The sequence below is a fragment of the Pipistrellus kuhlii genome, unplaced genomic scaffold, assembly GCF_014108245.1.
Source record: "Pipistrellus kuhlii isolate mPipKuh1 unplaced genomic scaffold, mPipKuh1.p scaffold_m20_p_9, whole genome shotgun sequence".
Classification (NCBI taxonomy): Eukaryota; Metazoa; Chordata; class Mammalia; order Chiroptera; family Vespertilionidae; genus Pipistrellus; species Pipistrellus kuhlii.
The window spans coordinates 16,962,540-16,983,509 of NW_023425595.1; the positions used below are offsets into that span (position 1 = coordinate 16,962,540).

Consider the following 20,970-nt stretch of genomic DNA (forward strand, 5'->3'; position numbering starts at 1 on the left):
CCACCCCTGCTGGGCCCCCACCACCTCCTTAGGCCCTCAGCCCCTCCCCTGGCCAGCCCTGCCCCTGATCAGCCTCTCCTACCCCATTGAGGGAGAAATGGCCAGCCAACTACTCCCTCTCCCTTACCCATGGCTGCTTCCCCCAGCTAGCTTTGCCCCTGATTGGCCTCTCCCTCTCCCACCCCAATCTCCCACAGCCCCTCCACCTGGCTGGCCCCACTTCTACCCCATCAAAGGTGGGGCAGCCAGCCAACTCCCCCATGTCTCTTCCCCCCAGCCAACCCCACCGCTGATTGCCCCCTACCCCTATAGTTGGTGGGGCTGGCTGGCCAACCTCCTGTAGCCCCTCCCCCCATCTAGCCCCACTCCTGATCAGTCTGTTCCACCCCATCAAGATTGGGGCAGCTGTCCAACCTCCAACAACCTCTCCCTGTGGCTAATCCCACCATCGATGGGCTTACACAACCCTGACTGGCCCTCACCCCCATATCCCATTAGGGGACAGGGTCATCTGGTCAACCTCCTGCAGCCACTCCCCCTGCATGGTTTTACCCCAGTTATCCACCCGACCCCCCCAGCCTGATCAGGTACAGGGTCAGCTGTCCAACGCCTGTGCCCCTCCCTCCAGCCACTGTCCCTCGATCAGCCCCCTTCAACCTATTTGGGGGGTGGGGATAGTTGGCCCACCACCTACAGCCCCTCCTCACAGCTAGCCCCACCCCCAATCACATTCCACCACCCTATTTAGCCTGCAGCCTCTCCCCCAGTTAGCTCTGCTCCTAATCAGTTCCCTCCACACCAATTGGGGAGGGGCTGGCAGCCAACCTCCTGCAGCTCCTCCCCCAGATTCTGACCCCTGATCACCTCCCCATCCCTTTCGGGGGTGGGGCTGACCCATCACCCTCATCCCCTCCACACAGCCAGCCTGGCCAACCTCCCACCATCACTTCCTCCAGACAGGCCCAGCCCTGATCCGCTGATTGGTACCAGGCCAGCTAGACCCCACTCATGCATGAATTCATGCACTGAGCATCTAGTATTTATAGAAGTAGTCAATTTTAGGAAAAGTACCTATAGAATGAGCATCCTATATAATAAAATCCTAATATGCAAATCAACTGAATGGCAGAACAACCAGTCGCTATGATGTGCAATGACCACCAGGGAGACAGATGCTCAGCCAGAATCCAGGCTCATGGCTGTGAGCACAGAGGCAATGGCGGGAGCCTCTCCCACTTCTGCCACAGCACTAAGGGCCCCTAGGGGGATGTCCACCTGCCAGCTTAAGCCCACTCTGGGGAGCAGGCTTAAGGCAGCAGGTGGACATCCCTCATGGGGTCATGGGCTATGAGAGGGTGCAGGCCGGGCTGAGGGAGCCCCCTTCCAGTGCATGAGTGTCGTAGTCGTACATGGGCCTCTAGTGTGTGTGTGTGTGTGTGTGTGTGTGTATATGCTATGATTTTTTTTTTTTTTGAGGAGATAGCACATCTTTATTTTGGGGTCTTGAGGTAAGAGGAGAGGGCCAGGGGGTCTGGAGGTCTGGGGTGCGCGGGTTTGGGCAGCTGGCAAGCCTGTGCATGACAACAACCTGGCCTAGCTGCGCTCGCAGATGACCTTGACTACACTGGGCTCCTTGGGCACAGGGTCCGGGCATCGAAGGGCGGCAGAGGCCACCACCTCGTCCAGCAGCAGGTGCACAAGCTCCTCGTTAGCCACAAAGTGCCACAGGTAGAGCTGCAGGAAGTGGCAGCCCACCTGCCCCTGCTGCAGCCCAAAGTGCCCAAAGGTGCACGGCCACACACACTCCAGCAGCGTCTTCATGCTGATCTTGGTGATGCCGGTCAGCAACGACCCCTTGTTGAACTCAACAGGGCTGCACACGTCAGTAAGCTCAGAGAACAGTTTCTGGATGTTGCTCAAGAGGTTGGTGTCCACTGGGGCACTAGGTGTGTAGCTGGGTGCATAGTGGCTCTGCTGCCTGGAGCTGCTGTCCACGGAGAAGGTCTTCTTGCTCTGGGCCTTGTGAACACCCTCTTCGTACAGGAGCCCCACCTGCAGGTCAATAGCTGTCATGTCCTCCACCATCCGCTTCATGAAGTTCCACGGCTCCAGGGTACTGAGCCAGCCCCATGTCTCCACGATCTTGCGCAACATCAGTGATTTGACCAGGCCCTGCACCTTCACCTAGAGCACATGTGTCAAACACAAGGCCCGCGGGCCAAATCCGTCCCGCCAGGCCTTGCAATGTGACCCGCACCGCGCTGTCATCACTGCACTCCGCTGTGTTTCCATCAGAATGACAGTTTATGACTGTTCAGTAAACCATTCGGCCCGCGATATAGGCTGGATTTTAGATTTTGGCCCCTTCTCTGATTGAGTTCGACACCCCTAACCTAGAGTGTCAGCAGTCGCCCCCGTGCCCTCTCCCTGGCCTCTGCACACAGTGTGCTCCCAGGTGTCCCTGGTGACTGCACCAGAAACTGTTCGTCAGTGAGGGTAAGAATGTAGGAGATGGTGGCCTTCTCCTTGGCAGTGAAGAGGGGTACAGCAGCCAGCGAGGCCTTCATGTGGCTCAGGATGGAGCTGGCCACATTGGCCAGCAACTCGACCAGGCCAGGGCCTTCCTTCCTAGCCAAGCAAAGTACAGCCAGCGCCTGCCGCACATCGGTTAGGTTAGGCAGCCTAGGAAGGCCGCCCACAGGCCCTGCAAGTGGTGGCCCAGGCTAATCGCTCCACGAACTCTCTGGCAGTATCAGCCAGCCCGGCAGCAGCAAGCAGAGCCCCAGGTGCTCGCAAGTGCCAGTGGAAGCGGTCTAGTGCCCGCACCAGCAGCGAGTTGTTGAGTTGTTGATGCCACCTTGCTCCCGCACCAGCTGTCTCTCCACCAGGGCAAAGGAGCAGGCGCCCAGCTCCTGGGCAAAGGCTGCCAGCTTCTCCGCACCTGCTGGGCCCTGGGCCGCAAACAGCTCCTGATAAGCTGCAGCCAGTTGGCAGAGGCCATCCACAAAGCCACTACCTGCCGCCATGGTTGGTAAATTCTAACACATCGGGGGCAGGAGCCAAGGGCCCCAGCTCTGCCTCCAGGCTTCTCAGCTCTTCCTCCAGCAGCCCTCGGGCATGAGCCAGGAACACCTCACGCAGCTCCTCCGAGGGCTCGCCCAGAGCCAGCGGCAGCTCCACGCACTCCGCCTGCTCAGAGGCACCGGAGCCACCCTCCCATAGCTGCTGGGCCAGGCGAGCTGTGATGAGCTGGCAGTCATCCTGGATGGCACAGGTAGCGCATCGCCTGGTAGCGCATCGCTTGCCCCTAAAAGTGAGCAAACGTCCTGGTAGTGCATCGCCTACCCCTAAAAGGCCCTGGTAGCGCATCGCCTGCCCTTAAAAGTGAACACTCGTCCCGCTTTTGGCGGGACAGTCCCGATTTTTAACAATTTGTCCCACCTTTTCTTTTAAAAAAAGTCTCGATTTGCTGAAACTGGTTTGGTCAGTGGATAGAGCTTTGGCCTTCGGACTGAAAGGTCCCAGGTTTGATTCTGGTCAAGGGCATGTACCTTGGTTGCGGACACATCCCCAGTAGGGGGTGTGCAGGAGGCAGCTGGCCAATGTTTCTCTCTCATCTATGTTTCTAGCTCTCTGTCCCTCTTTCTCTCTCTTCCTCTCCATAAAAAATCAATAAAAATATATATATATTTTTTTAAATTCCCGATTTTTGGAAAGATTGAACAATTTGTCCCGCGTCCCGTGGCGTTTTAAAAAAATTCCAATTTTTGGAAAGAATCTTTTTTTAAAATCTTTTTTAAAACGCCGCGGGATGCGGGACAAATTGTTAAAAATCGGGACTGTCCCGCCAAAAGCGGGACATCTGGTTACCTTACGTTCTCTACGCAACTTGGCCAGATACACTTCTGGGTCGAAGTGTGCCCCATTGAGATCTGTCGGGTCCAGGGGGTCAGACCCCTGGGTGTGCCCCGTCGCCTCCTCCTTAGAGAGGCTTTAGTAAAGCTTCAGCATCCCAGGTGCCTTCTTGCTCCGGAGCCTCGGAGCCTCAGAGCCTCGGCCTTGGGCCACTCTGGGGAGTCTCCCCCTCCTCCCCAGGCCCAGCGGCTGCAGCCGCCATCTCGCCAACTGCAGCCCAATGGAGTATGAAATTATTTAAAAATAAGGTGACCAGATGTCCCGCTTTTGGTGAGACAGTCCTGATTTCTAACAATTTGTCCCGCGTCCCTCAGCGTTCTAAAAAAGTCCCAATTTTTGGAAAGAATGCATGACAAGCTAGGGAATGGCGGGAGAATGGGAAGGGAATATATGGTTTTTGGCAGCCTGTGATAAGCCGACAATTACCTTGTCCTTCTTGTCCTCAGAAATTTCCAGAAACAGCAATATATCCGTTTTGATTTTTACAGTTTAAATCAAATGTTTACAAAGCTGTTCACATCATTCAATTAACTCCCAATTACAGAATCTGACTTGACACATTAAAAAGCTAAAAATAATCACATATAATGTATTGATTTAATGTCCTACTATAACTGTCATGTAAAAACCATACATGAGCAATTCCTAAATTTCTTATTTATAACAGTAAAATATAGTCAGTCAGAATGTGTAGAGAAGTGAGCATTGACTAATTTGAAGTCAACATTATTAAGGTTTATGTACCTTTCTTGTTCACTATTTTCCAGAACACTTACCCAAAGACACTAGCTTAAAAACTGAGTCAGTTTATTTTAACAGACAAACACTCCCTTAAATTGGCTTTCAAATATCTTATGAGAGTTTGGAAGAAATGTGTCATGGTTAACAATAATATATACTTACTAGAGGCTCAGCGCATGAAATTCATGCACAGGCCTGGCCTGTGATCAGGGCCATCTTCCCCGTCTACCCAGAGCAGGCCCAATCCTCACCACACCCAACCCAATTCCCCTTTTGCCATCTGGTGATCAGTACCTGATGGCCAGGGGAAGGGACTGAAAGGTTGGTTGATCCTGATTGCTTGCCAGCTCCACCCCCACCTAGGGTCATTTTCTGTGTGGGGGCAGCCTGCGGAGTGGGGGCCTTGGCCTGGTGCTTCCCGCATCCCTGCCACTCACCCCTGGTTCCCCATTCGCCATCAGGTGCCCTTACATGCATGCCCTGGTCCCTTAGCTGGAGCTATATCTGTGCTAAAATTCCTGTCCTGAAGAGATTTTGATGATTAAATGAGTACAGCCAGCCCAAGTGTGAAAAAGAAGCATTGTTACCCTTGTAAGAACTAAGCAAGCTTTCTCTCCCGTCTGTTTCTAGCACACATAAAATAAATTGATTCTTTTATGAGGATCAGTATACTACACTGCATTTTCATGGGCAGAGTGTCTTGATGATAATGAATTTATCCAAAGACAAAGTTTTTAAGAGTGGAATAAAGGGCTTGCAAGAATAAGAAGCTACTGCCTTGCAGAGCTAAAGAATGAAAAAATCCCCTCTCCCCATATACACTCAACAAATCCCAACTTACTATATAGAGAGCAAGTAGAATTAAATTTGACATGAAAATCATAGGAAAAAATATCACATGATAATTTATTGAGTGAGAAAGATTCCTTTTCATTCCATTTTACAATTGATTGTGCTGAGAGCTGTTTTAGGAGAATGTGCAGCACTTGGAAGTAGTACCCCATGCAGTCACTCAGCAGCATTTTCTCTAAAAGCGCATGCACAGGCTCAGACAATTACAAATGGTTTCTGTTATAATCACAATGAATTTCCACACACAATACTGTGAAAGCACTTGGGCTTTGAACAAGTTGTCAAGGTTGATGCATGCATATTTGTAATTATTTCCTTGAGAAGACAACAATTTAGAATAGGAAAATATATAAGCAGCATTCATGTAATACAGAATTCCTGAGAAGTGTGTGTGTGCTATATAAATCTTTGAGAAATAATTTGTATTCATATGAAAACCATGATATAAAACATTTCTCTCAACTAAAGCAGAGTTGGTCTATAACTAACATACTGGCAGGATTGTCAACGTGTCAACCATGATGAAGGCATAGGCTAGATTTTTACTGCATTGTTTCACAAAGGGAAAATTCCAGATACTTTTTCATTGTTTCTCTAATTTTCCATCATTTTAAAATAGATCAGAAAAGGCATTTTCTAAATCAATGAGTTATATTTACTAGAGGCCCTTCATGAATGAGGTCTGGCAGGCCTGGCCCCAATCTGGGCAGATCAGGGCAGGGCCTGTTGAGAGGAAGAGAAGGCAGGAGGTTGGCCAGCCAGCCTGCCCCCATCAGGGTTTAATCAGGGCCTGGTCAGTTTTGGGGAGGGGCTGTGGGTGATTGGCTTGAGGGCCCCATCCCCAATTGGTGTGTGTGTAGGGGGGGGAGGGGGCTGACTGAGAGCAGAGGTGGCTGGGGAGGGGCTGCAGGCTGATCAGGTTGGTGGGAGCTGATCCAGGATGGGGCTGGCTATGGGGAGGGGCAGTGAGCAGTGGGCCAGCCAATCCACCCCTGAATGGGATGGGGGAGCTGATTGGAAGCCAGTGGCCTGGGGGAGGGGCCATGGGTGGTGGGCAGGCTGGCTGTGCCCCTGATAAGAGTGGGGGGGGGGGCGATAGGGGGCCGAGCTAGCTGCGGGGAGAGAGCACAGACCAATCAGGGTTGTGGGGTCCCCTTAGGGGTGGGGCCAGCTGGGGAGAGGGACTGAAGGCAGTTGGACAGCTGTCCCTGTCCCTGATGGGGTGAGGGGGCTGATCTGAGGTAGGGCTGGGTGGGGGGAGGGGCTGCAGGAGGTTGGTTGGCTGGCCTGCCTTGACCAGGGCCCAATCAGGACCTGGCAGACAGTGGGAATGGGCTGTGGGTGATTGGCTGGCAGGCCCCACTCCCAATTGGTGTGTGGAGGCCTGGGAGATTGATTGGGAGTGGAGTTGGCTGGGGGAGGAGCCACAGGCTGATCAGGGTGGTGGGGACTGATGGGGATGGAGCTGGCCATGGGGAGGGGCTGGGGGCAGTGGGCCTGCCAGTCTTCCCCGGAATGAGGTGGGGGGAGCTGATCAGGGGCCAGAGGCCTAGGGGAGGGGCCATGGGTGGTTGACTGACTGGCCCTGCCCCTGATCAGAGTGTGTGTGTGTGTGGGGGGGGGGGGGGGGCTGATTGTGGGTGGAGCTGGCTGGAGGGAGGGACCACAGAATGATAGGTGTGGTGGGGACCTGAGGTGGGGACAAGTGGGGGGAAGGGCTACAGGAGGTTGGCAATTGTCTCCACCCCCTATTGGGATGGCGGGGAGGGGGGGGGGGAATCAAAGGCCGGGTTAGCCAGGGTGAGGGGCTGTGGGCTGATTGGTGTAGTGGGGGCCCATTGAGGGTGGGGCCAGCTGGGGGAAGGACAAGGAGAGTTGGCCAGCCATCCCACCCTCAATCAGGATAGGAGAGTCTGATCAGGGGCAGGGCTGGCTAGGGGGAAGGGCCATGAGAGGTTGGCCAGTTGGCCCCATCCCCTGATCAGGCCAGTTCTTTGGCTATAGTGGGCATCATGGCAACTAGTTGTTCTGGTCATTCTGGCGTACTGGTTACTTTATTTTTATATATATAGATACCTTTTTATCTCTTATATTTTCTCTCTAGCCAATCAATGTGATTTTAAACTTTTATGGTGTTTATATAAAAACTAGAGGCCCAGTGCATAAAAACTGTGCACAGGTGTGGTCCCTATGCCTGGCCAGTGATCAGGTTCCCCCCGGCTTCTCACCTCTCACTCTCCTTCCCTAGATGCCCACATCCACTGCCACCCATCCCTGGTTCCCCATCCTAGCCCGGGACCTCCCCCCAATCAGGTGATCAGGGCCTGCAGGGTGAGGGCAGATCCTGCATTGAGCATCTGCCCCATGGTGGTCAGTACATGTTATAGAGACCAGTCATTCCATCATAACAATTGCTTAGGCATATATATATATATTGTGGTATATATATATATATATATATATATATATACATACACACACACATACATACCACAATATATATATATATGCCTAAGCAATTGTTAATTGATATATATATATATATATATATATATATATATATATCCCAGAAAGAGAAGAATTCGTAATGGCATGTCTATTAATATTCTTTGCTCTACTATAAAATAAATGTCTTGTCATGTATCACTAACTTGGAAAAGACAATTATGTCCTTAACAAGCATAGAAAGTGTTTTTCCTCAGGCATGTGTATACATTACTAAGAAAGAGGAAATGCAGATGCTATGACAATGGAGGAGTTTAAAACTCCTTTGTGTAGTTGTGGAGCTATATGCTGCTAACCAGGCGGCAGAAACAGAACATCTGTGGAATCTGAATGGAAGAGTACCATGTGGCCAAGGACATGTGAAGGACATTTAGAATCTGAGGCACTTGCTCTTGCTCCAAATCAGAAGACAAGTAAGGAAGTGAACATTTTTGTCAAAAACCAACCAACCAACCAACCAGCAACTATTATTTATCAGCTTTTCCCCAGAGGAAAGAAGAAAACGTCATTTTTTAGTGTTAGAGAAATATAAAAATAGTTGTCTAGTAAGAGAAACTTAATAATTTTCTTACTAGAGAAAACCTAGCATATACAATATAGCTTTATTTCCATTGTGCTTAATTTGGCCTTTATTACTTTTGGAAAATATTGTGTTTTGTTTAATTGAACAAAAATTAATTGGACAAATAATAATAATAATCATGTGTATTTATAAATATGTATGTATTATTCCTCACCTCATTCCCAGGGAAGTAAAACTGAGATTAGATTTGACTGATTTGCAAGAAAAAGTATCTTGAATTCTACCATGCATTTCCTTAATTCAACTCTTCTTTTTCTTCTCTCCCTACCCCCATAGCTTATACCTTCACCAGAAATTCTGAAGTTCAATGTCCCATCCTTCCTACTTCATCCATCTGTGAGCAGTTACAGTCACTGATACAGAGTTGACACTGAAAGAGCAACTCTACCACAAAGCAACTCTGTCACAATTAATTTGCCTTTGTTTCTAGAGTTTTCAAAAATAAACCAAATCAATCTATCAAAGAAATAATATCAGAAAACTCCCTTTAGTAATGAAAAGAGAGTAAAACTCAAAAATATGTGTGCCATTTTTACAAATAATATAAATTTATATTCATGCATTGTTTTCATTAGCTCGTGAGCAAGAGTGCATATTGTTGGAAAAGCATAGAGTTGCAAAGCATCTGGCTTCTGTTTTCCTGAATAACAAGTCACAATGATGTACGATGAAACTGGTCTCAAAGCTGCATAAACTAACTTGCATTACATATTGTCAAGGTGCAAAGGTACAAGGAAAACCAAAATATTTACAGCATTTCCAATTATTCTGTGAAAGTTGATGTAATAAATCAGAAAGGGGAAATTAAATATACGATAAAATAACCTTCCATGGTTAAATATGAATTAGTATTATTCTAAATGATATGAGAATAAACATCCATATTTGGCATTTTGTAAAAAAGAAATCTAGTGCATCTGGTTTTGCCAGTGATAGGACAGATTTGAATAGAATGTTATTTCAATGAATGGTATTCTTTTTAGAATTTCAGATTTTTGGTTCAACAATCAAAGATGATGAGCAACTCCTCAACTGCATAGTCAATGTAGAGCAGCATAAATTTCCTGTGGCCCAGATCCATAATCTCAGCAAGAAACAGGGGACATTCTTGTGAGCCTGTAAACTGAAGGGACATGGACTTCTGGCAACAAAGGCAACAATGATCTTAGTCATTTCTTAGGAGTATCTCAACTCAAGCTAAGGTTCCAATATCAGATTAGCATGTGAGCAAAAGCCACACAATACTTTAAGTCATGCTTGGCTTGTGAGCATTTACATGGAAATCTGTCTCTGGAAACCTCACCATCACCCTTTTGGATTACGCTGGTGGAAGGTGGAGGTCTCCAAACACACAATTCCCTGAGGCTTCTTCTGAGAATTAGATCCTGGCTTCCTACAGTGTCAACTTAATCATTGTTAATGTCCTGAGTCATCTTTTTATTTTCCCTGGAAGCTTGGATATTCTTAATCCAAGAGATGGCTCTGATGCATTTCCAATCATGATATTAGAAACCCGTTTTGGCAGGAATGCTTTCTTCCTAGCTCCCACTATCAGTTGCTATCTTTCCCACTGACGGCATTGCCCCCACTTGGCAATAGGTATCTACTAAGGCCATTCATGGTGAACAGGGTGACCACTTTTTCTTCGCTGTTGCTGCAAATGCTCTAGCTCAGCTTCATACATCATTTCTTGGACTAAGTACTTTTCCCGTCGTATTCGGTCATAAAGGTTCTTCGGTACATCTGGAATCAGGTATGCGATGAATGACTTGATGCCGAACACAAGGTGCTGTAAATTGAAGGAGGAAAAGTACAATTTTCAGAGATTCTGAAATACCAACGATAAATCAGAAAAATCATGAGCAATGTTGCATTTGCCTTACAATCAAGTATCAAAACTCATGTATCATCTAGAATATTAATATTTTAAAAATTACATTGGGAATACTACTGTTGCCTTATATCCCATAGATACTAAAAGGAAACCAATTTATTTTCCCTTTTCACTGCCACGTGTTGATATCACCTTTTAAACATTGAATGAATCTTAAATTCTTTTATATAAAATATGTACACACAATGCAATGCTATTATAATATGCATTGTCATACATAGATGAAAAAGATCACATCCAGGGAATACCCATGTCCCATGGATGGCAATCCACAGCCTACAGACTGAGAGAATACAGTCTGCCTGTAATGCTGGGATTAGACTCAAACTTGAGCATTTGCATTTTTCAGAGCTTTTACTCTCCTAAGTTCTCTATCATTATAACAGCTTTAAAAATTTTTATGTCTGTTGCACAATCATTCTATGATAAATATATATTAAAATGAAGACTGACTAAGTATTATATATAAAAATCAGGAGCAAAAATCAAAAGGCAATATGCTGTGGTTAGCACAGATGTAGTTCCAGCTGGTTTGGCTCAGTGGATAGACTGTCAGCCTGTGGATTGAAGGGTCCCAGGTTTGATTCTGGTCAAGGGCACATGCCCAGGTTGTGGGCTCAGTCCCCAATAGGAATTTGTAGAAGGCAGCCAATCAATGATTCTCTCTCATCATTGATGTATATATCCTTACTAGAGGCCTGGTGCACAAAATTTGTGCATGGGGTGGGGTGTGTCCCTCAGCCAAGCTTATACCCTCTCCAATCTGGGACATCCCTCTGACAATTCAGGACTGCTGGCTCCCAACCACTCGCCTGACTGCCAATCTGATTGCTCCTAACCACTTCTGTTTGCCAGCCTGATCACCCCTAACCACTACCTTACCAGCCTGATTGATGCCTAACTGCTCCCCTGATGATCTGACTGCCTCGAACTGCCATCCCCAGGAGGCCTGGTCTCCCCTTACTATCCTCCCCTGCCAGCCTGGTACCCTCAACTGCCCTCCCCTGCAGGCCTGGCCCCTCCACAACTACCCTCCCCTGCAGTGCTCGCCCCCCCGCCCCAAATGTCTTCTCCTGCAGGCATGGTTGTTGCTAATTGCCATCCCCTGCAGGCCCGGTCAACCCTAACTGTCCTCCCCTGCCAGCCTGAATACCCCCAACTGCCCTCCCCTGCATCCCTGGTTCCCCCCAACTGCCCTCTTCAGGCCTGGTCCCCCCCGCCCAACTGTCCTTCTTTGCAGACCTGGGTCCTCCTCCTCCCCAAATATCTTCCCCTGCAGGCCTGGTTGCCCCTAACTGCCATCCCCTACAAGCCCAGTTGCTTGCAACTGCCCTACCCTGCCAGCCCAATCACCCCTAAATGCTCTCCTCTGCCACCCCAATTGCCCCTAACTGTCCTCCCCTGCTGGCCTGGACACACCCAACTGCCCTCCCCTGCAGGCCTTGTCTCCCCCTCCCCACGCAACTTCCCTTCCCTGCAGGCCTGGGTCCCCCCCAAATGTCTTCCCCTGCAGGCCTGGTTGCCCCTAACTGCCATCCCCTGCAGGCCTGGTCACTCACAACTGCCCTTCCCTGCCAGCGTGAATACCCCCCAACTCCCCTCCCCGGCATCCCTGGTTCCCCCTAATTGTCCTTCTCTGCAGGCCTGGTTCCCCCCAACTGCCCTCTGCAGGCCTGGGTCACTCTCTCCCCCAAATGTCTTCCCTGTAGGCCTGGTTGCCCTTAACTGCGATACCCTGCAGGTTTGGTTTCCCCTAACTGCCCTCCTCTGCTGGCCTGGTCACCCCTAACTCTCTTCCCTGCTGTCCTGGTTGCCCCTAACTGCCATCCTCTACAAGCCTGGTTGCTCGCAACTGTCCTACCCTGCCAGCCCAATCACCCCTAAATGCTCTCCCCTGCCAGCCCAATTGCCCCTAACTGTCCTCCCCTGCTGGCCTGGACACACACCCCCAACTTCCCTTTCCTGGAGGCCTGGGTCCCCCCCAAATGTCTCCCCCTGCAGGCCTGGTTGCCCCTAACTGTCATCCCCTGCAGGCCTGGACACTCACAACTGCCCTCCCCCGCTGACCATCTTCTGGAGGCCATCTATATGTCCACATGGGGGCAACCATCTTTGACCACATGGGGGTGGCCCTATTGTGTGTTGGAGTGATGGTCAATTTTCATATTACCTCTTTATTATATAGGATATCTCTTCCTCTCTGTGAAATCAATAAATATATGTTTAAAAAAAAGAAAAATGTGATGTGGGGTACAAGTCAAAAACCCTGTTAAAAAAAGAGGTACAGATGCTGAATAAGACTACCTATGTCTAAACCCTACTCTGACACAGCTGTGCAACTTTCTTCAAATCACCTGTACTCTGTGTATCACTTCAAAAGCAGTGATAATAACAGCATATCTTAAAGGTATGCATAAGGATTAAATGAGTATAAGTACTATTTAAATATAACTTACTAGAGGCCCAGCACGTGAAATCACGTGAGATCTACAGTAGATCCCCCAGGCTGTGGGACTCCAGGTTCCCTTCCACCACTGCTACAGGACTCTGGACTCTCTCCCATCATAGTCTTGCCAGCTGGCACTGTGGGACCCCAAAGTCCTGGTGAGGCGGTCATTGGTCATTATGGCATTATGGCCAGAGGCCTTTTATAATATAGATTATTATTATAAATGTATCCTCTTTTTTTCCCATGAAGAAAAGTAGATCTTTCAGTTTCTCAGGAAAGAAAAAAAATCTGATATTGATAGAGTTATCTCAATCTCTGGAAAAGAACTTCTTTACCTAAAGGACTTTGTGGGAAGGAAGAAATCGAGGCACTTTTAACTGAGTCCCAGGAAGCTGCATTGCACAGTGGGTCACAATAAGTAGGGTATATTTTCCCATAGAAAAGCAGGTCCTCGCTATCCTTTTCTCTCTCTGATTTTGGATCCCAAAATACACATGCAGCCTAAAACGGTTTGACTCAATGGATAGAGCATCGGCTTGCGTACTGAAAGGTCCCGGTTCGATTCTGGTCAAAGGGCATGCACCTTGGTTGTGGGCACATCCTCAGTGGGGGGTGTGCAAGAGGCAGCTGATCGATGACTCTCTCTCATCGATGTTTCTAACTCTCTATCTCTCTCCCTTCCTCTCGGTAAAAAAAAAAAAAAAAAAAAAAAAATCAATAAAATATGTTAAAAAAAAAAACAAAAAACCAAAATACACATGCAAAATTTGTCCATAGTCCTTAGAGAATAGATAATATATTCCGATGCTAAACTTTTCACTGTATTAATTCAGCTCCTGTTTTATACTGAAAAAAGGCAATAATTCTGTAGCTCCTCTAAAATTTCTTCATGGGACTATAATTTAATATTGTTGTGTGACTGTGATAATAAAAATATATGCATGTTTTATAAAAGTGTCTTCAGATATAACTGACTGAATTATGTGATGTCCCTTATAAACTATCCAGGATCAACTATAATTAGAGTTGGTTGTTCAGAAAATAAGTTTTTCCATACTAATGAATTTATCTTAATTATTTTATCAGATGATGAAAACCAATCTTTTCTTTTGAAATTTTGTTGCTAGGAGGCTCCAAACTAAGTTTTCAGTTGAAATATTATATGAGTAGCTTATTTTATCCCAATTTTCTGGTACCGATACCCTCTAACTCACCTTTTTACATTATTGAGCTCTCGCTGTTTTGTGCTTGTTACAGTGGTTTCATTGTATCTGAACCTTCCACTAAAACATATTCAGCTCTTTTTTTGGAAGTCAGCGAGGAACTTACTCAAAGAAGCAACTAATGTATCAGTTGGAAAAGTGTCTACCTATAGTTATTTTGCCAGTTTGTGACTAACCTCAAACACGATAATGAAGGCCAACCGAGCAGCGAGGATATGCCAGTACTGTAAGGTGAACTCATAAGGTTTGGAACTCCAAGGGGGACCTCTGTAGTCTCGGTACCTAAAATCCACAAAAACAAAAATACTGTGAAGATCAGAGATCAAAGTATGGAGGTCCCAAATGTTCTTGGTTTGCCAAAATTCCAAAATGACAATTTAAATGAGCTCATCAACATGTAGGGAGAAGAGATGGGATGGTGAAAGCAAGAATAAAAGTAACTGATTTATAAGTCAGTACCTGCAATAACCAGATTTTCCCAGGCCAAGCTCACTCAGGTTAAAGAAGGATAGGCTATTGTTGACATATCCCTTTAAACAACTGGGAGAAAAAGAAAGCATCCTGTGATTCAGAGATTCATAAACTTCTAGTCCAATTTCTTAATTACAAATGACAGTGTTTAATAGATATCACCATTCCTTTCATTATAGTTATAAATTCTTAGTGTCTCAGCTCTGATTCTATTACCTAACTCCCATCTATAATAATAAAAGTGTAATGTGCAATTAGACCAAACAGCCGAATGACCTTCTGGATGATCTTCCGGAGGAAGCCGGGGCTGTGAGGGCCGAGGCAGCTGCTGTGGCTGCAAGGGCCAAGCCCCTTGCATAAATTTCATGCATCAGGACTCTAGTCTTATATAATAAAAGGCTAATATGCAAATCGACCAAATGGTAGAATTATTGGTTGCTATGAAGCACACTTACCACCAGGGGCCATATGCTCAATGAAGGAGCCACTGAGCCAGAAGCTGGGCTCACCTCTAGCAAGCATAGTGGCAGTGGCAGAAGCCTCTCTCGCCTCCACAGCAATGCTAAGGACCCCTCCAGGGATGTCCCTGGGGAGTGGGCCTAAGCTGGCAAACGGACATCCCCCAAGGGATCTCAAACTGGGAAAGGATGCATGCTGGACTGAGGAACCCCCCCTCCCCCCCCCCACACACACATACACACAGTGCATGATTGTTGTGCACCAGGTCTCTAGTTATATCTATAATTAATGAGACAGACTAATATTCCCACCAATAGTTTCTATCTTACACTTTCAATTGGCTTATATTTAGTGTTTACTATGCACTAGGCATTGTGGTAATTATTTCCTATGGATGAAAACTCTATAAATATGTTTTATAAATATGCATATAATACTATTTGGTTAATTATAATTAAGTGGCCAATCAATAAAACATGCCTACTTGTGATTTATTTATTAACTCATTCAATACATACTTATTGAAAACTGCATTTTGTTGGAAAAATTCTAGATGCTTGGTTTTCAACAGTGAACAAACAGGTAAAAAGCCCTATTCTGGTCTTAGATATTAAATTGTGGTCAGCGTTTTTAAATAACCTGAGTTTTCATATATGGTCTTAATCTCCATCATGCAAATTAAAGAGCTAAAGTTTATAGAGACTAAAATCTTTATCTAGGCCTGTAATTCTTTAAAAATTTTTAGTTTCAGGTATCCTTTATATTTTTAAACATAAAATCTCAAAGACCTTTTTTCTTATGGGTATATCTACTGACTAGAGGTTTGATGCATAAAATTTGTGCAGGGGGGTGGCGAGGGATTGTCCCTCAGCCTGGCCTGCATCCTCTTACAATCCAGGACTCTTGGGGGATGTTCAACTGCTGGTTTAGGCTGATATGAAATTGGGCCTAAACCAGCAGTCAGACATCCCTCTAACAATCTGGGACTGCTGGCTCCTAATTGCTCACCTGCCTGCCTGCCTGATTGCCCCTAATCACTCACCTGCCTGCCTGATGTTTCTAACTGCTCAATTGCCTGCCTGATCTCACCTAACCACTCTGCCTCCCTGCCTGATCACCTATAATTGCTCACCTGCCTGCCTACCTGATCACTCCTACCTGCTCTTCTGCCTGCCTGATCACCCCTAACTGCTTGCCTGCCTGATCACACCTAACCACCCTGCATGCCTGCCTGATAGCCCCTAACCACTTCTGCCTTGGCCCCCCCCCCCCCCACAGCTGTGACTTTGTCTGGAAGGTCATTCAGCTCTCCAGTGTAATTAACATATTATGCTTTTATTATTATAGATTATTATAGATATTTAACACATTAGAAATTAAAACTGAGAAATTTAGAAAATATGCCTCTAATAATTAATTTAAAATAGCTATCAACTCTATTGTAAGTTAATAGAAATAATACATTTTTAATAAAAAATAGCCATGTTTTCCAAGAGGAAAAATGTAGTGAAAAAAAAAAAAAGGTTTTGTTTTACATGTTTACAAATTTCTTTAATGCCTATCTTATAGAAGATAGCCAGATTCTCATATCTGTTTCTACAGTTAATCTGTTGCAATATGGTTTGTGGGTTGAAGAGTAAATAGAGAATATGTCTTCAAAAATATAAATAGTTGGGTAAAGAAGGACTATTTTAATAATATTTCAAATAATTTTAACATTTTTTTATATCACACCAAAACTCTATATCTGGTCATTTATTATAATTTAGTTATATTGTGGAATCTAAACACATCAATGAAGTTTCCATGTCATTTATATTAAAATCCATAAGTCTATCTTGAACTTTTAATTATTTTTTTACCCATAAATGATTTTATAACATCTAATATGGATCATTTGGAAAAATTTATTCCCTCAATTATATAGATCTTCCCAATGTTGATATACTCTTACTATAGAATATGAAACATCACAACTATTAATACTACCATTGATTTTTATTAGAAAAAATCTGACTTCTGGGAAGCTTTCAAGATCACAGTGGTAGATAAAAGTTATTCAGAATTCTAACTTTCACTTCAAATTTGAACTTTATTTATTTTTTTTTAATGCTTTTCTTATTTAAAAAAATATATTTTATTGTTTTTACAGAGAGGAAGAGAGAGGGATAGAGAGTTAGAAACATCGATGGGAGAGAATCATTGATCAGCTGCCTCTTGCACACCCCCTATTGGGGATATGCCAGCAACCAAGGTACATGCCCTTGACCAGAATTGAACCTGGGACCCTTCAGTCTGCAGGCCGAAGCTCTATCCACTGAGCCAAACCAGTTTCGGCAAATTTGAACTTTATTAATGGTAACAAATACTGTCAATTATTTCCCTTAAAATGACAGTATAGTTTTGTGCATTTTATAAAAGAGTGTATGCTAAATACCGAAGTCTAAGTAATCATAGTTTGGCTATCCTTATTTCATACTAAAAATTTTTTTGTTGAGTTTTCAGCTCCAACAAGAACAGGGTGTTTTTCTTTGAGGTAATAATTCCACTTTGGTACGTAATAGAAGTGCTTCATGCACACTTTGCATTTTGTCATATAGAATATTGAAAGGACATTTATTCCAGAGTAGAGATTTGATAAAATTAATAGTTATTACTTTTTCACCAAAGACTTTCTAAAATTTCTCATGGCACTTTTAAAATGGTGATTAAGTAGTTGTGAGAAATACAATCATTACTAGTACTCCTTGGTGGCACTGCCTTGAGTTAGAAAAATGTATCCCGGTGCTCTTACATCACCAGTGCAAATGTTAATATAGCGAGAAAAGGAAGTTATGTCTTAGTATTATTATTAAAATAATACTAGCCTCATGGAACCTGAAAAAGATCTCCAGAGCCCACATTGAGAACCACTCTCCCAGGGTAACAGTTGTTAGAACCCAGATTCAAATGCACATCTATCTTATTTTAAACCTGGAATTCTTAATTATAAGGCACACTGGCTTCACTCCCTTACCTATCCTAGACCTCATAATTTATCATTTCTATTGTTATCGGGACAATACCCTCCACTTCATTGCTCTTTTATCCTTTGTCACTTTGTCCTGAAAATTTACAATCTGAATGAATTTACTCCAACTTAACTGCTAAGCATAGCTGGGAAAAATTAAACAATGGGATGACCCTAAATATATGTAGTTTCAACTTCACATAAGCTCTCCACATCTCTTGAACTTATTCCACATCCTTAGTAACAGTCAAGATGAAAAAAAGGGTCAAGTGCTATCTACTTGAAAGGCAGGTCCTGAAAGTTCACAACCAATCTCATTTTCTTTGCCTCTAGGTGGCAGTAAAGACACCAGCAAATTATGCTTCTAAGAGCTGTTAAACATGTCCACACATTTTAAATTCTTAAAATCTGCTTCTAGGGCATTTTGAATTAAAATAATAATAATAATAATAATAATAATAATAATAATAGTAATAACAACAACAACATTTTTAGTTTTTTACTATTAATAATACAACCACTTTATATTTATATAGTGCTTTACAGTATATAAAATGTTACTTAGACATCATTTCATAATCATAGGTCCAGATTGATGAATAAAAGGTAAAGTTAGAAGTTATACTTACTGTGTTAGACTTTAAGTTAAAATACCTTGAAAAGGCTCTGAAATATAAACTAAAATTGCATGCCTTTATTACCTTTCTTTGAAAAACTGAACTGTTTATGTTTAGTAAGGCACTGAAGGGTTCTGAGAAAATGTCATCAGTTCATCAGCAGATCTAAGGGCTGATTTTGCGCTAAATCAGGGCTCAGGCTATTGGGGCAGACACCCTGCATCTAGATAAGACACATGCCTCCAACTACCCCTGAAGGCAGAAGGATAAATAACTTCTATCACTACTTTGTCTTCTATCAGGACTCCCACCCTAAGGCTAATCTCTTCCTAAGTCTCTTTTATTTTTCCCCAATACCTACATTCAAGGAGAAAAGAGCTGAACACCCTATAGCCCCTGAAGCACTTGTTCTAAACTGGTTGACTTTGTCCCCAAGGGGACATCTAGCAATGTCTATAGACATTTTTGATTGTCACAACTTGGGGAGCAGGGAGGTTGCTACTGTTAACTACTGGGTTAGAGCCAAGATTGCTGTTACACATCCTATGATACATAGGACAGCTCTCTGTAAATTACCGTATTTTTCGGACCATAAGACGCACCGGACCATAAGACGCACCAGTTTTTAGAGAAGGGAAATGAAGAAAAAAAGATTCTGAAACAAATAGTGTCCAAAATATTTTATGTGCATTAAAACCCAACATTACAGTCATAAACACATGTAATCAACCCTGTAAAGTAAACAGCAGCATTTAGAACCATTTTAGAGCCGGGCAAGCACACAGAGACCACACAGAGCCGGGCAAGTCAAAAAACTTTTTTTTTAAAGTATATGTGTAAGCTATATTTGGACCATAAGACGCAGGGACTTTCCCCCCCCACTTCTGGGGGAAAAAAAGTGCGTCTTATGGTCCGAAAAATACGGTACTTTTGAAAAATCTCTAGTCATAGAGCTGACAGTTCTTTCAGATTCTGTATGTCCCCACCAACTAGCTCTATTCCCTTCAGCAGTGTCATAAACCAGAGTGGGCCTCAATTTCCCCATCCACATAGTCAAAAATTGCACTGGCTGATTTCTAAGGTCTCTTCCAGTTTTAAATTTGACTTCTAAATAGTTTAATTGACTTCTATAACACTTTAAAACAATATTTTGATGTGTGATACATTTACAAGTAAAAAACATAGAGATGCTAAAGTTATTTGCTGTAAAATAGTTGTTCTTTTTATCCTGCTTGATTTCATCTAATAAACACATTATAACTGCAATGATCAGAAACATTGCCCTTAATGGTAACAGAACAAAACTTCCCAATAAGTTCCAATTTTAATTGCAAACATAAAACATATTAAAAGAATGCATAAATTTCAATCTTACTTTTCACCATATTCAAAATGACCTGCACAGGGGCCATATTTGTATTCATAGACAAAACGTGGGATGTAATCAGATGTAATAGCAATTACAAATGCATTGGTGATCACAGCCAGGATTCCAATTCCTTCAAGAATTCCATACCAGATACCTAGTAGAAGAAATATTAAAGATAGTGAATAAAGTAAAATAAAAACAAACCCCTTCATCAATCTTATTTTGAAAAGAATGTTTTATTTATGTTGGAACCAGAGCTCAGCTATTATTTAATTTATGGGTATAGTATTTCTCTGCAGATTAAACAATTATTGAATGCTTTGCCACAGAGGGAAGGTAGACTCCCATCTTGAAAGATTTGAAAATTAAAATATCATTAGGAATTGAATCTTGCCTGTAATAATGAGACATGACAGTTGCTTCAAAGGCTAATTATAACTTACTGAAGTAATACAAATAAACAAAAATCTTTAAGTTCTACATCATTGGGTAAAGTATGAAATACATGTATTTACTATGGATTTTGCCTTTATCTTTGTCCAATACCCTTTTTAAAGTAAAAATACAAAAATACCTAGTTTGGAATAAGTTTTGTTAGGGCTGGAAAAGAGCCCTAGCAATAGAAACTTGCACGTGGTATTAGATAAAATCTAGTCCCTCTTGTCTTTGCATTGTCAGAATCATTTAATTCCTGAATCTTACCTATGTCAGTTGCTCTGGCCGGCAGAGGCCTCCGCCACTGGGTGACAAATTTGTATGCATCCAGCCTGATTTCAATGATGTTGTTTAACAAAGCCAAAAGAGGGGCCAGAGGAAAAGCCGCAACAAATATGGTGGTGAAACCAAATTGCAAAACTGTAAAAGGGAGAACATTAGAAAATT

The 20,970-nt window shown here is 44.1% G+C and overlaps 1 protein-coding gene and 1 pseudogene across 2 annotated transcripts in view; both read right to left on the bottom strand.

The window, feature by feature from the left end:
* Nucleotides 1–1,459: 1,459 nt before the first annotated feature.
* Nucleotides 1,460–3,369, bottom strand: LOC118713158 (annotated as a pseudogene).
* Nucleotides 3,370–8,062: 4,693 nt separating this feature from the next.
* ANO3 (anoctamin 3) overlaps nt 8,063–20,970 on the bottom strand; it is a 190,083-nt gene continuing 177,175 nt past the window's right edge. For both annotated transcript variants that reach the window (XM_036427099.2, XM_036427101.2), the window contains 5 exons: nt 20,791–20,943; nt 20,095–20,242; nt 14,622–14,702; nt 14,339–14,444; nt 8,063–10,385 (listed from right to left, as the gene is read on the bottom strand). In XM_036427099.2, the coding sequence (XP_036282992.1) occupies nt 10,203–10,385; nt 14,339–14,444; nt 14,622–14,702; nt 20,095–20,242; nt 20,791–20,943 (671 nt within the window). In that variant the 3' untranslated portion in view covers nt 8,063–10,202. The remainder of the gene's footprint in view (nt 10,386–14,338; nt 14,445–14,621; nt 14,703–20,094; nt 20,243–20,790; nt 20,944–20,970) is intronic.